The sequence below is a fragment of the Scyliorhinus canicula genome, chromosome 6 (genome assembly GCF_902713615.1).
Source record: "Scyliorhinus canicula chromosome 6, sScyCan1.1, whole genome shotgun sequence".
Taxonomy (NCBI): domain Eukaryota; kingdom Metazoa; phylum Chordata; class Chondrichthyes; order Carcharhiniformes; family Scyliorhinidae; genus Scyliorhinus; species Scyliorhinus canicula.
Genome location: NC_052151.1, coordinates 59,273,057 through 59,285,698, shown reverse-complemented (window position 1 = coordinate 59,285,698; position 12,642 = coordinate 59,273,057). Strand labels below are relative to the sequence as shown.

General features: G+C 47.0%; 1 protein-coding gene across 1 annotated transcript in view; it reads right to left on the bottom strand.

The window, feature by feature from the left end:
• Positions 1-12,642, bottom strand: part of slc35a1 (solute carrier family 35 member A1) — a 32,005-nt gene that overhangs the window by 3,825 nt on the left and 15,538 nt on the right. The window contains exons 6-7 of the mRNA XM_038799330.1: positions 3,528-3,704; positions 1,350-1,484 (exon numbers count right to left, since the gene is read on the bottom strand). Of these exons, the coding sequence (XP_038655258.1) occupies positions 1,350-1,484; positions 3,528-3,704 (312 nt within the window). The remainder of the gene's footprint in view (positions 1-1,349; positions 1,485-3,527; positions 3,705-12,642) is intronic.

Sequence of the window (12,642 nt, the reverse complement as noted above, 5' to 3'; positions counted from 1 at the left end):
CTGAAGCGCAAGTGGGAGGAGGAACTGGAGGAGAGATAGAGGATGGTCTATGGGCAGACGCGTTTAGTAGAGTCAACGCGTCCGCAAAATGTGCCAGGCTCAGCCTGATACAATTTAAGGTTGTTCACTGGGCTCATATGACAGTGGCCCGGATGAGCAGATTCTTTGGGGTGGAAGACAGGTGTGCAAAGTGTGCGGGAGGACCAGCGAACCATGCCCACATGTTCTCGACATGTCCGAAGCTTAGGGGATTTTGGCAGGGGTTTGCAGATGTCATGTCCACGTTGTTAAAAACAAGGGTGGCACTGAGTCCAGAGGTGGCGATTTTTGGGGTGTTGGAAGATCCGGGAATCCAGGAGGAGAAAGAGGCAGACGTTCTAGCCTTTACTTCCCTGGTAGCCCGGAGATGGATACGATTAGCCTGGAGGAACTCAAAGCCTCCGAAGTCGGAGACCTGGCTATCGGACATGGCTAGCTTTCTCTGTCTGGAGAAATGCCATGAGGGGGTCAATGTTAGGGTTCCCACGGACGTGGCAACCGTTCGTCAACTTCTTTGCGGAAAACTAATCGTCAGCAGAAGGAGGGATGGGGGTTAGTTTAACTTAGAGTAGGGGGCTAATAAAGGACATGTAAGGGAGGGAGACGGTTTTTGCACTATGTTTATAGATTCATGTATTTTGTTGTTGTTGTAAAACCAAAAATACCTCAATAAAATGTTTATTAAATAAATAGACAGAGATAGAAGTTCTTGATTAATAAGGGGATCAAGGATTATGGGAAGAAGGCAAGAGAATGGGGACGAGAAGCATATCAGCCATGATTGAATGGCGGTGCAGACTAGATGGGCTGAATGGCCTAATTCTGCTCCTGTGTCTTATGGGGATAAAGGTGGCCCACATTACTGTTCCTCAAAAGTTATATTTAATTTAATCTGCAAGTGTTCTTTTTGCTACTTTAATTTAAAGTTGTTTGAAGGTAATCAGCAACCAGGGCCAAAAGTGATTGCTAGACTAGACTTTCAAACAGGCGTGTCTTGAAATGAAATGAAAATGAAAATTGCTTATTGTCGCAAGTAGGGTTCAAATGAAGTTACTGTGAAAAGCCCCTAGTCATCACATTCCGGCGCCTGTTCGGGAAGGCTGTTACGGGAAACATGCTGCTGGCCTTGGTCTGCTTTCAAAGCCAGCGATTTAGCCCAGTGTGCTAAACAGCCCCTTATAAGCACCTGTTTTCACCAAAATAACCCCTAAATCGAAGAGGTTTTGCTCAGTTGAGGTACATAGCATATCATTACACTGATACGATGTCATTCCAACAGTAAGAACCAACGTAATGAATTTAAAACTTACTTATCTGCAAGCCAAACAGCAACACAGATGCGACTGTGGAAATGACAATTGCTGCTGCAGCTGAGAATCCCTTCATGATGTTATCAGTGTACTTCACAACAACGGAAGTGTACAGGCCTCCGAGACTCGCTAATGCTAGGGAGATGAAAGAACAGTTGCAAGTGATCAAAGTGGTCTATTGTTATAGGTAGTTAGCTGGAAGAATAACCATACGTTATAGCCTAAATTCTTGAAGGAATTTGAACTCAAATTGCATCAAAACCAATAAGGCCTAAATTTTACCCATTTCAAGCCAAGATAAACGTTGAGGATTTTGCCTTGAACCTGTAATACTTGGTACACTCAGTGCCAGGATTATTTTTCTTTTTTTGTTAAAAATTTAGAGTACCCCAATTAAGGGGCAATTCAACGTGGACAATCCACCTACCTGCACACCTTTGGGTTGTGGGCTGAGACCCACGCAGGTCTCAAACTCCACACGGACAGTAACCTGGGGCCAGGATTCGAACCCGGATCCTCGGCGCCATGAGGCAGCTGTGCAACCACTGCACCCACCATGCCGCCACAGTGCCAGGATGTTTATCCGATGATGCTTACAGCAACACATGTACAAGTCACGTGGCTTGGGAGGGGAACCTAGAAGTGATGACTGGCTCCACAATCTTTTTTTTAATTATAAATTTAGAGTACCCATTTTTGGTTCCAATTAAGGGGCAATTTAGATTGGCCAATCCATCTGCCCTGCACAACTTTTGATTGTGGAAGTGAAACCCACGCAGACACGAGGAGAATGTGCCAACTCCACACGGACAGTGACCGGGGCGGGATTGAACCCCGGTCTTCGGTGCCATGAGGCGGCAGTGCTAACCACTGTGCCATTGTGCCGCCCCTGACTCCACAATCCTGATGCTCTAGTCCCAACTGGTGGTGCAGGGCACTGACTGAACGATGCTGTTAAAAAGCTCGCAGGTTGCTGTGGTGTACCTTATATAGATCGCACACAGTACAACGGTGTACAGTGAAAACTAAATTTAGTGGCAGGCAGACAAATCAGCTGGATTGCTGAGTTAAAGTTCAGATGCATATCTTTATTACTGGAGTGCAGGTAGCTGAAAATGTAGTTTTGTTTCCCCTCCCATTCATGGAGGATAGATCACGGAATAAGCAAGTAAACTGACAAGATTACAGATCTATGAAGACAAGGGTCTATGAAGAACATTTGCACCCTAGTAATGCCCAGCCCTGGGATCACATTCGTTCGAGGGCTGAGAAAGCAGCAGTGGAGAGAGTTTAAAATGTAAATGGCCCACAGAACAATTGACTGTATATATTAAGGTGTTTGACACACTGCACTTTGCTAAGTCTCCAGAGATTCCCACTGTAATATTCCAATTCCAGCCCAGGCAAGTTATTGCAGTTGAATTCAACTTTAATATTTATACTTGGGTCATAATTCTGGAACTCCCTCCTTAATAGCACTATGGGTGTACCTACATCTCGGCTGTTAATAATAATAGGAAAAAGTAATATTCGCTTGTCACAAGTAGGCTTCAATGAAGTTACTGTGAAAAGCCCCTAGTTGCCATATACCGGTGCCTGTTCGGGGAGGCCGGTACGGGAATTGAGCACGCGCTGCTGGTTTTGTTCTGCATTACAAGCCAGCTATTTAGCTCACTGTGCTAAACCAGCCCCGAAGGCAGCTCATCACCACCTTCTCACGGGTAACTAGGGATGAACAATAAATGCTGGTCTAGCCAGCGATGCACATGTCCCGTTTGTGTGCTCAAGTAGACAAGTGTCGTCATTGGAATCCCTCTAGGACGAGCTCCCACGAACATTTTCACCACTGCAGACTCATGGCGCCGAGGTCCCAGGTTTGGTCCCGGCTCTGGGTCACTGTCTGTGTGGAGTTTGCACATTCTCCTCGTGTTTGCGTGGGTTTTGCCCCCACAACCCAAAGATGTGCCAGGTCGGTGGACTGGCCACGCTAAATTGCCCTTAATTGGAAAAATGAATTGGGTTCGCTAAATTAATTTTTAAAAAGCAATGTTTTTTTGGTTTGTTCAGCACACACAGACCATTTAATGTCTATAGTTTTCACGTTCCTGATTTTATCACATGAATTAAAACAATTACACATACGTATGTCCACTTTGTTATGAATATAATGGTACTCACATACAACAAACCAGACCCAGTGGGTGTATCCATAGAAAAAGCCCTTTTCCATCACTTGGGCGCCATCGCTCAAGTAAACTCCAAATGCAGTTACCACAATGCCGGACAGGTACATTTGTATGTTCCGCACCCACAGAGAGGTGTCAGAGCTCTTCAAAACCTTCTCAAAGTAAACACCTACAATTAAGAAAAATAAAATTGAACAATATGGAACAAAGTAAAATCAATGTTAGACTCACACCAAGATACTAATACACCAGATCAGTCAGCTAAAATTTTGTTTACGCTTTCGCTTTTATACTAGAGTGAAATGGAACACATCCCGAGCTCCAGCCTAAGATCACCAGTTTCGCCATATCTTGAAAGATAACAGGCATAAAGCATTAATCTGCTCTCTGTGCACTTTAGATGCCCTGTTGTCCAGTCAACTTAATGTCATTAACTACTTTTAGCAGTTCCTCATGACTGACAAATCACTAACTTTTGAAAGGTTTACAGTTCTGTGCCACAGCTAATTTTCAATCTCTGTTGTAGTCTTTTAAAAGTCTACTGCGCTGTTCCAGGCTGCGCTGCACACTATCTCAATGCACAAAGTCTCCAAATGAAGATCGATCCATTTTATCTCAGCTAGTTCGGTAATATGCAATCTACACAGGTGATGAAAGGCCATCAACCTGAAAAATTAACTGTTTCGTTAACTGTTCAGATGCTGCTTAACCTACTGAGTATTTCGCGAGGCAATCGAGGTGGCAGGCCTGAGTCCAGAACGCGATGTAGAGGGGGGACTAGAGACTAGAGTGGGTGGCTCCCACTGAAAATGGACCTTTGAGGAGGTTGAAGTCCGATCCCGGGGTAAGAGATTTCCTGACTTTGGAACTTTTGGGGAAAAATTTTATGAAAATAATTACTTCGTTATTTTCAGATTGAAGAAAGAAAGAAGAAATAAGTCGTTAGAGGATGCGAAAAGCAGCTAGGAAAGAGGAAGAAAACCCGGGTTCGCCGTTGAATGAGAAGGCCAGCAGAAGCGCTGACAAGATGGCGGATGCCGGACCGCATGGTGGGGCTGCACTACTTACGGTGGAAAAGATGACCGAGGTGATGGCGGTGGAGCTGGAAAAGCAGTTTGCGAGGCATATGGAGGCTTTGAGGAAGGAGACGGCGGTCACATTGAAATCGCTGGTGGAGGAGGCAATCGCCCCGGTGAGGGTAGCTGTGGCAAAGACATCGGCCAAGGTGAGCAAGCAGGGTGAGAAGATGAAAGAAGTGGAGGAAGTCTGAGGGGCCTCACGGTAGCATGGTGGTTAGCATCAATGCTTCACAGCTCCAGGGTCCCAGGTTCGATTCCCGGCTAGGTCACTGTCTGTGTGGAGTCTGCACGTCCCCCCCGTGTGTGCGTGGGTTTCCTCCGGGTGCTCCGGTTTCCTCCCACAGTCCAAAGATGTGCGGGTTAGGTGGATTGGCCATGCTAAATTGCCCGTAGTGTAAGGTTAATGGGGGGATTGTTGGGTTATGGGTTACGTGGGTTTAAGTAGGGTGATCATTGCTCGGCACAACATCGAGGGCCGAAGGGCCTGTTCTGTGCTGTACTGTTCTATGTTCTATGTTCTAAGTCGTGTCGCAGCACAGCGACCAGCTCACCTCGATGGGGGACGAGTTGCGGAGAGTGGTGGAGGTCAACAGAGGACTCCGAGCAAAGCTCGAGGACTTGGAGAACCGCTCGAGACGGCACATTCTGAGAATTCTGGGCTTGCCCGAAGGGACAGAGGGGCCCAAGGCCAACAGAGTACTTCGCTAAGAAGTTGGCGGAGCTGATGGGGAAGGGTGAGAACTCCTCCCAGTACGAGCTGGACCAAGCTCATTGGTCATGAAGGCCGAAGCCCAAGGTGAATGAGCCGCCAAGAGCAGTAATGATCTGCTTCCATACGTACTGCATGAAGGAGATGATGTTAAGTTGGGCGAAGCAGAAGCGCGAGGTGCAGTTGGATGGTGCTAGAGTTCGGATTTATCAGGACTTGACGGTTGAGTTGGCAAAGATACGAGCAGTGTTCGTACGGGTGAAGGCGGCACTGTATAACAAGGGGGTGTGATTTGGTATGGTGTCCCCGGCGAAGCTGAGAGCAACATATAAAGCCGAAGACTTTTATTTTGAGACAGCGGAGGCGGCTGAGGCACTCGTGAGGGCAGAAGGCTTGGGACAGACGCGAGGAGCAGAACTGGAAGAGAGACTGTGGACTGTGTTTGGGCAGTTGGAAAATGTATAAATGCTGCAACTTTCTTTTTACTGACGTGTATTGCAATTTACTTATCTTTGCATTGTAACAGAGTTCAAGTTAATGGTTGGGTGGATTGCCATTCTGCGTTGCGCTTCCGTAGGGCAGGGGCTCACTTTAGGTATCTGGGGGTGCAGGTTGCCCGGGAGTGGGGGAGGCTTCACAGGTACAAATCACTAGTTTGGTGGGGAGAGTGAAAGCCGATCTGGCAAGGTGGGATGGTCTCCCTCTGTCACTGGCGGGTCGGGTACAGGTGGTTAAAATGAATGTGTTGCCGCGATTTCTGTTTATTTTTCAACGCCTACCGATTTTCCTGCCAAAGGCTCTTTCCCGGGAGATTGAGGGAAGGATTACTTCGTTCATATGGGGAGGGAAGGTGGCCAGAGTTAGAAAGGTGCTGCTGCAGAGGGGAAGGCAGGCAGGAGGTTTGGGTCTCCCGAACCTGATGTACTACTACTGGGTGGCGAATGTGGAGAAGGTGCGGAGCTGGGTTAGAGGGGTTGATTCCCAGTGGGTCAGAATGGAGGAGAGTTTGTGCAGGGGGTCGGGACTGAAAGCACTAGCAATAGCGCTGCTCCCGATAGCTCCGGGGAAATACTCGGAGTCTGGTAATAATAGCTTCATTGAAAATCTGGAGCCAGTTTCGCCAACACTTCGGGTTGTCAAGGGAAATGCCGATTCGGGGGAACCACAGATTTGAGCCAGGGAGGTGGGATGGAAGTTTTCGGAAATGGGAAGAGAAGGGGATTAAGACACTAAAAGATTTGTTTCTTAAGGGTCGGTTTGCAGGATTGAGGGAGCTGGAAGCAAAGTATGGGCTAGAGCAGGGGGAAATGTTTAGATACATGCAGGTTCGAGATTTTGCCAGGAAGGAGATACAGAGCTTCCCGGAGGAACTGGTCTCCACATTGCTGGAGGAGGTGCTGACAACAAGGGGACTGGAGAAGGGGGTAGTGTCAGCGGTGTACGGAGCTATTTTGGACGAGGATAAGGCACCACTGGAAGGGATCAAAGCAAAGTGGGAGGAAGAGTTGGGAGAGGTTATAGAGGAGGGGGTTTGGTGTGAGGTGCTCCGGAGAGTAAATGCCTCCATGTCATGTGCAAGGTTGGGGCTTATACAGCTGAAGATGGTATACAGAGCACACCTCACGAGGGCAAGGATGAGCCGATTCTTTGAATGAGTAGAAGATATGGGTGGGGGGTGGGGTGGGCACTGATCACGTTCATATGTTTTGGTCCTGTCCAAAACTAGAGGATTACCGGAAGGAGCTTTTTAGGGTGATTTCCAAGGTGGTGCACGTGGAACTGGACCTGGGAGGCCATATTCGGGGTGTCGGACCAGTCAGGGTTGGAAACGGGTGCGGAGGCAGATATCGTAGCCTTCGCCTCGTTGATCGCCCGAAGGCAGATCCTGCTGGGATGGAGAGCAGCCTCTCCACCCTGTGCCCTGGCGTGGCGGGGGGGACCTGTTGGAATACTTGACCGTTGAGAAGGTTAAATCTGAACTGAGGGGAAGGACGGAGGGGTTCTACAAGTCATGGGCATTATTCATCATGCACTTTCAAGAACTGGATAACATCGAACATTAGTTGGAGTGGATGGGTGGGAGGGTTAGGGGGTGGGAGGGGGGCTGTGTGTATTAAGGGTGACTATGGGTAATCCCGGATTCCTTTTTGTCATTTATTTATGTTAACATGCAGGCTAATGTTTGGGGGTTGGTGGGAGGATGGGATCGTTGTTATTGGGATTGACATATTTGTTGCTGATTATTGTTTATTGTTGGTGGGTGTAAATTTGGGAGAAAATGTGAAAAAGGAGAATAAAAATATTTTTTTAAAAACCTACTGAGTATTTCTAATATTTTCAGGTTTCATTTCATTCCAGCATCTGCAGTACTTTTTTTGTACATGGCCTCTCACTTGTTTGTGCCTTTGTGAAATTTAATGCGAAGAATCCTCTGCCCTATCATGCGTTGCAAACCGTTCCCCAGAGATAGTTACCACTACTTTCTTATGCCCCTTGTGATGACCAGAAGACATTAGAAATATTGGATTCTAAGTATTGAGCAATTTAAGGATTAAAATGCCTGGTTGGAGTGTGTTTGACTGCAATAGTCATTTTTTTTTTTTTAAACGAGTTTTGATTTGCAGGGTCTGGGTGTTTTTTGGCAGCAAGGTGAAATTGACAAGGAATGCGTTTTTCAGTCTGGGCTAATGGACTATAGTTTGTCTGGGGAGTTAAAGTGCTTTGCAGCCTGCAGAGAGAGTTTGTTTCTTTAGCTTGGAGATGAGGTAATTGCTGGGTGGAGCCAAACAGTTTTGGGAGAAAGCTGTGGAAAAAGGCATTTTTTTGGAGAAAGCGCTCGAGAGAGATGTTGAATTCTAATCTGCCTAACACGGAGTCCACAATTCTCCCACAGCAAGATCAATGGAGAGTTGTATGGTTCTTGTTGTTTAATGGGAAAGTGAGTAGTAGCGTTTAAAGCTGTAAGCTGTTCTTTTCAGGTATGAAGTTAAAAAAGTTAATATTTTTTTGTATTCATAATAATGTTTTGCTTTAAAAATGCCAAAGCTCTATCTCTTCGTGCAATCACTGCTGGAGCGAATCATTCTTTCCGCACTGTCTTTCAATTAAACCATAACATTGGGATTTTGGTCCAGTATCCTAGCCAGTGTCGGGGTCTGGTCTGGGATCAGAATAGCTTGTTTATATTCTAAATGTAATTGCTCCTGCACCGGACAATCAATTTCTGTCAACATTACTTGTGTTGAAGCTACCTTGGCCAGACTTAAGTTAACTACAAAATACCCCTGGGTGAACATTAGAATTTAATTATTATGCAAGAACACATCCTATTAAAATGTATCCATAATTTCAATTACACATTCAGCTATCCGATATACAACATTTCAGCATTTCTTTAGCAAAGGGTACTCTTCCTGCAATCTTGAAGATAGGCTCCAATTTAGACTTACGAAAGTTACGCACGAAATTCAGTGCAACTTACTGGTTAGGAGATTGGTCGAGTGTCAGGAGACAGAGTAGGGATTGGAGGCAAGTTCATTAATTTGCAGGGTGAGACTTGTGACATCCCACAAAGAAATGTGGTGCAGCGCAGGCTATTCACTGTTTATTATTGATTTAAATGATGGGATAGAAAGTGCGTGTCAAAGTTGTCCCCAGACACAGACAGGTAGATGGAAACATCAAATTACGAGGAGATATAAACCTCGGCCTAGCCAAAATGTCCACAATGGCCCCCATCTGCAACAACCACATGTTCACTCCCGCAATAATGGACACCACGTTCAAAAGGTGGAGACAGGACAAGGGGACACTGACAGTTAGGGACATGCACAAGAATGATAGAGTAGCAACTCTAGGGGAACTTGAGAAGTTCCAGTGACCAAGAAACAACAAAATGAGACATATTCAGGACAAATCTTTCTCCATAAGGAAACACCTGGATACCAGGACACACATTAGTAAAAGAACAACTGGACGCGGACGACCTAGGGAAGGGAAACAGTGCAGACCTGCTCAGGCAACTGCTGGACGCTCCCCTTGAACAAGATAATGAAAATAAATGGGAGGAGGGACTAGGCAGAGATAGGGGAAGACTCTGGACCGAAGATCTACACAGGGCGAACTTCACCTTCACGGGCGCAGGGCTGAGCCTAACACAGCTAAAGGTGGTGCACAGAGTGCACCTAACCAGAACCTGAATGAGTGGGTTCTTTTCAGAGGTGAAGGACAGTTGGGAACAGTGCCAGGGAGGTCTGGCCAACCACACCCACACGTTCTGGGCCTGCCCCAGACTTGTTGGGTACTGGACGACCTTCTTTGAGGCAATTGCCACGGTTTTGGGAGTGAGGGTGGAGCCATGCCCAAAAGTGGCGATCTTCCGGGTTTCAAATCAGTCACAACTCTTCATGGGGAGGGTGGCCGACACCCTAGCCTTTGCCTCACTGCTCACCAGCTGGAGAATCCTACTCAGCTGGCAATTGGCAGCACCAACCAAAGCTGGAGACTAGCCGTCCGACCTGGTGGAATTTCTCAAGCTGGGGATTGTAAAAGATGTATGCCGTCCAAGGGTGGGGGCGGCACGGCCACAGTGGGAGGGAAGACAATTGCCTGTAGATTTATGTGCTACGTTCTGTTTGTCTATTTGTTTTCAATTTTTGGGCATGTTGTTTGTAATATGAAACTTATGAATTACAATATACAATCTGTGAAAACCAACTAAAAACACTTTTTTAAAATTACAAATAGATATTAATCGATTGGGTGAATAGGCAAAACTCTGTCAAGTGTATTTTGATACAGGTAAGGATGAGGATGTAAAAAAAGTCAAAATGGTCTAAAGCTGAGCCCGATCTTTGACGGTGTAGTTGTGTGTGAACGTTGTGGGGGGGCCCCCGCAAACCACATTCATATGTTTTGGTCCTGTCCAAAGCTGGAGGATTGCTAGAAGGAGGTGTTGAGAGTAATCTCTAAAATGCACGTGAAACTGGACCCGGGCCCTCGGGAGGCCATATTCGGGGTGCCGGACCAGCCAGGGTTGGAAACGGGTGCGGAGGCAGATGTTGTAGCTTCACCTCGTTGATCGTCCAAAGGCGGATCCTGTTAGGGTGGAGATCAACCACTCCACCCTGTGTCCTGGCATGGCGGGGGGACCTGCTAGAATTCTTAACGCTTTAGAAAGTCAAATTTGAACTGAGGGGAAGGATGGAGGGGTTCTACAATTCATGGGCGCAATTCATTATGCACTTCCGAGAATTGGATCACATCGAACATTGGGAGAGGTGGGGTATGTGCTAATGGTGACTATGGGCGAGTCCTGATTCCTTTTTATCATTTGTTTATGTTAACATGCGGGCTAATGTTTGGAGGCTTGGTGGGAGGATGGGATAGGTGTTATTGATATGAGGATTGACATTGCATTCATTACTGATTATTGTTGGGTGTAAATTTGGGAGAAAATGTGAAAAGGAAGAGAATAAAAATATATTTTTTTAAATGGTCTGAAGCTAGAAAGTGGTAGTCAGGTGTACAGAGATCATTAAAATGTCAGGGACAAGTAGAGAGAATAATTTAAAAGGCTAATGAAATGCATATCAAGAGGATCAGAATAAAGGAGAAGAATAAAATCTCGCTACAAGGTCACAAAGCCCTAATTAGATTCCATCTGAAATACTTTGTGCAGTTCTCAGCACCATACTTAAGAATGGGCATGCTGGCAGTTCAAGGAATGCGTAGGTGGTTTACTAGAATGGTATCTAGACTCCAAGGTGAGATTACATAAAATGGGATTGTGTTACTAGAAATTTAAAAGATTAAGGAGTGATTTGATATCTATTCAAGAGTTAACAGCATTGCAAAATATGGACTTCCGGAGGTGGCCATGGAGTGAGTGATTGTACACGGGGCAGCTCCGGTTCGAAAGCGTTGAATTGAGCTCTTTTTACCTGAAAGTGGGGGAAATTTGACAGGAAAGTGTAGCTGAAGGTGTGGAGGAGAAGTTCCCCCTCGGGAGTGGCATGTCTGCTGGTTATCAGACCCGTCAGAAGAAGGTTAAAGACCTGGCCAAGGAACTGGAGACCTGTGGCGCAGTAGCAATTGGACAGATGGCGGAGGGGGAAAGGGTTGTCGCAAGTTGGAAAACCCCAGATGGAGCAGCTGATGCCGTTTATTAGAGAGGAGTTCCGCCAGCAGCGAAAGCAGATGCAAGAGGATCAATCGAAGGCCATTGAGGGAGCGGTGGCAGCCCAGAGAGGATCGATGGGGAGAGTCGAGTACTGCCTGGATGCACAAAATCGTGGGCTGAAGGGCCTGTACTGTATTGTTCTATGTTCTGAATCCAGATGGAGAAGATGATGTTTGGGGCGCCGGGGGAACCTTTGCAAGTCGCTAAGAGCAAAGGTAGACGAGCAGGAGAACAGGTCCAGAAAGCAGAATTTGCATATTGTTAGCTTGCTTGAGGGTGTGGAAGGCACGGGTGCCATGAGATAAGTCTCAAGGATGCTGGAGGGCCTGGTGGCAGAAGGGTTGCTGGATAAGGCCCCAGAGGTGGAAAGTAAGCACAGATCCCCAAGACAGAAGAGCAGCCCTGGGCGACATTTGTGAGGCTCCCTAAATTTGTGGAGGAGATCATGCTGTGGGCCAGGGAGAAGCAAAACCGTGAATGGAGGGGAACAGGATCTAAGTCTATCAGGACATTGGAGCGGAGCTGGTGAAAAAACAGCCGGGTTCAACAAGGCCATAGAGGGGGCAGCAGGGTGGCTCAGCGGTTAGCATAGCTGCCTCACGGCGGTGAGGACCCTGATTCGATCCCGCCCCCGGGTTACTGTTTGTGTGGAGTTTGCACATTTTCCCCGTGTCTACTTGGGCCTCACCCCCACAACCCAGGAAGATGTGCAGGGTAGATGAACTGCCCACGCTAAATTGCCTCTTAGTTGGGTACAAAAAACTGAGGGTGACGATTGAAGGCCGGGAGTACTATTTTGAAACCCCAGAGGAGGCCAATGACATGGGGGAGAACAAACTTTGATGGGAGAGAGAGAGAGTGAGAGAGTGAGAGAGGAGCGAGGAGCTGGAACAACAGAGATCAGAAGATGTGGGTACTGTGGGGGCCGGAGGGTGGTTTCTTTCTTCTCGGGTGGCGTGATTTTGTTACAATGCTTGCTAAGGGGCAATAAGATTGTCAGGGGCAACTGCACCCCCCTCCCTAGCCATTGTGGTGTCTTTCTTTTTGGAGGGTGTGACCTGTGGTTTTGGATCTGTCCTTGTATGTATGGGGGAGGGTGGGGTCTACAGGGAGCCGTTTGCACAGACCAAGGAGGGGT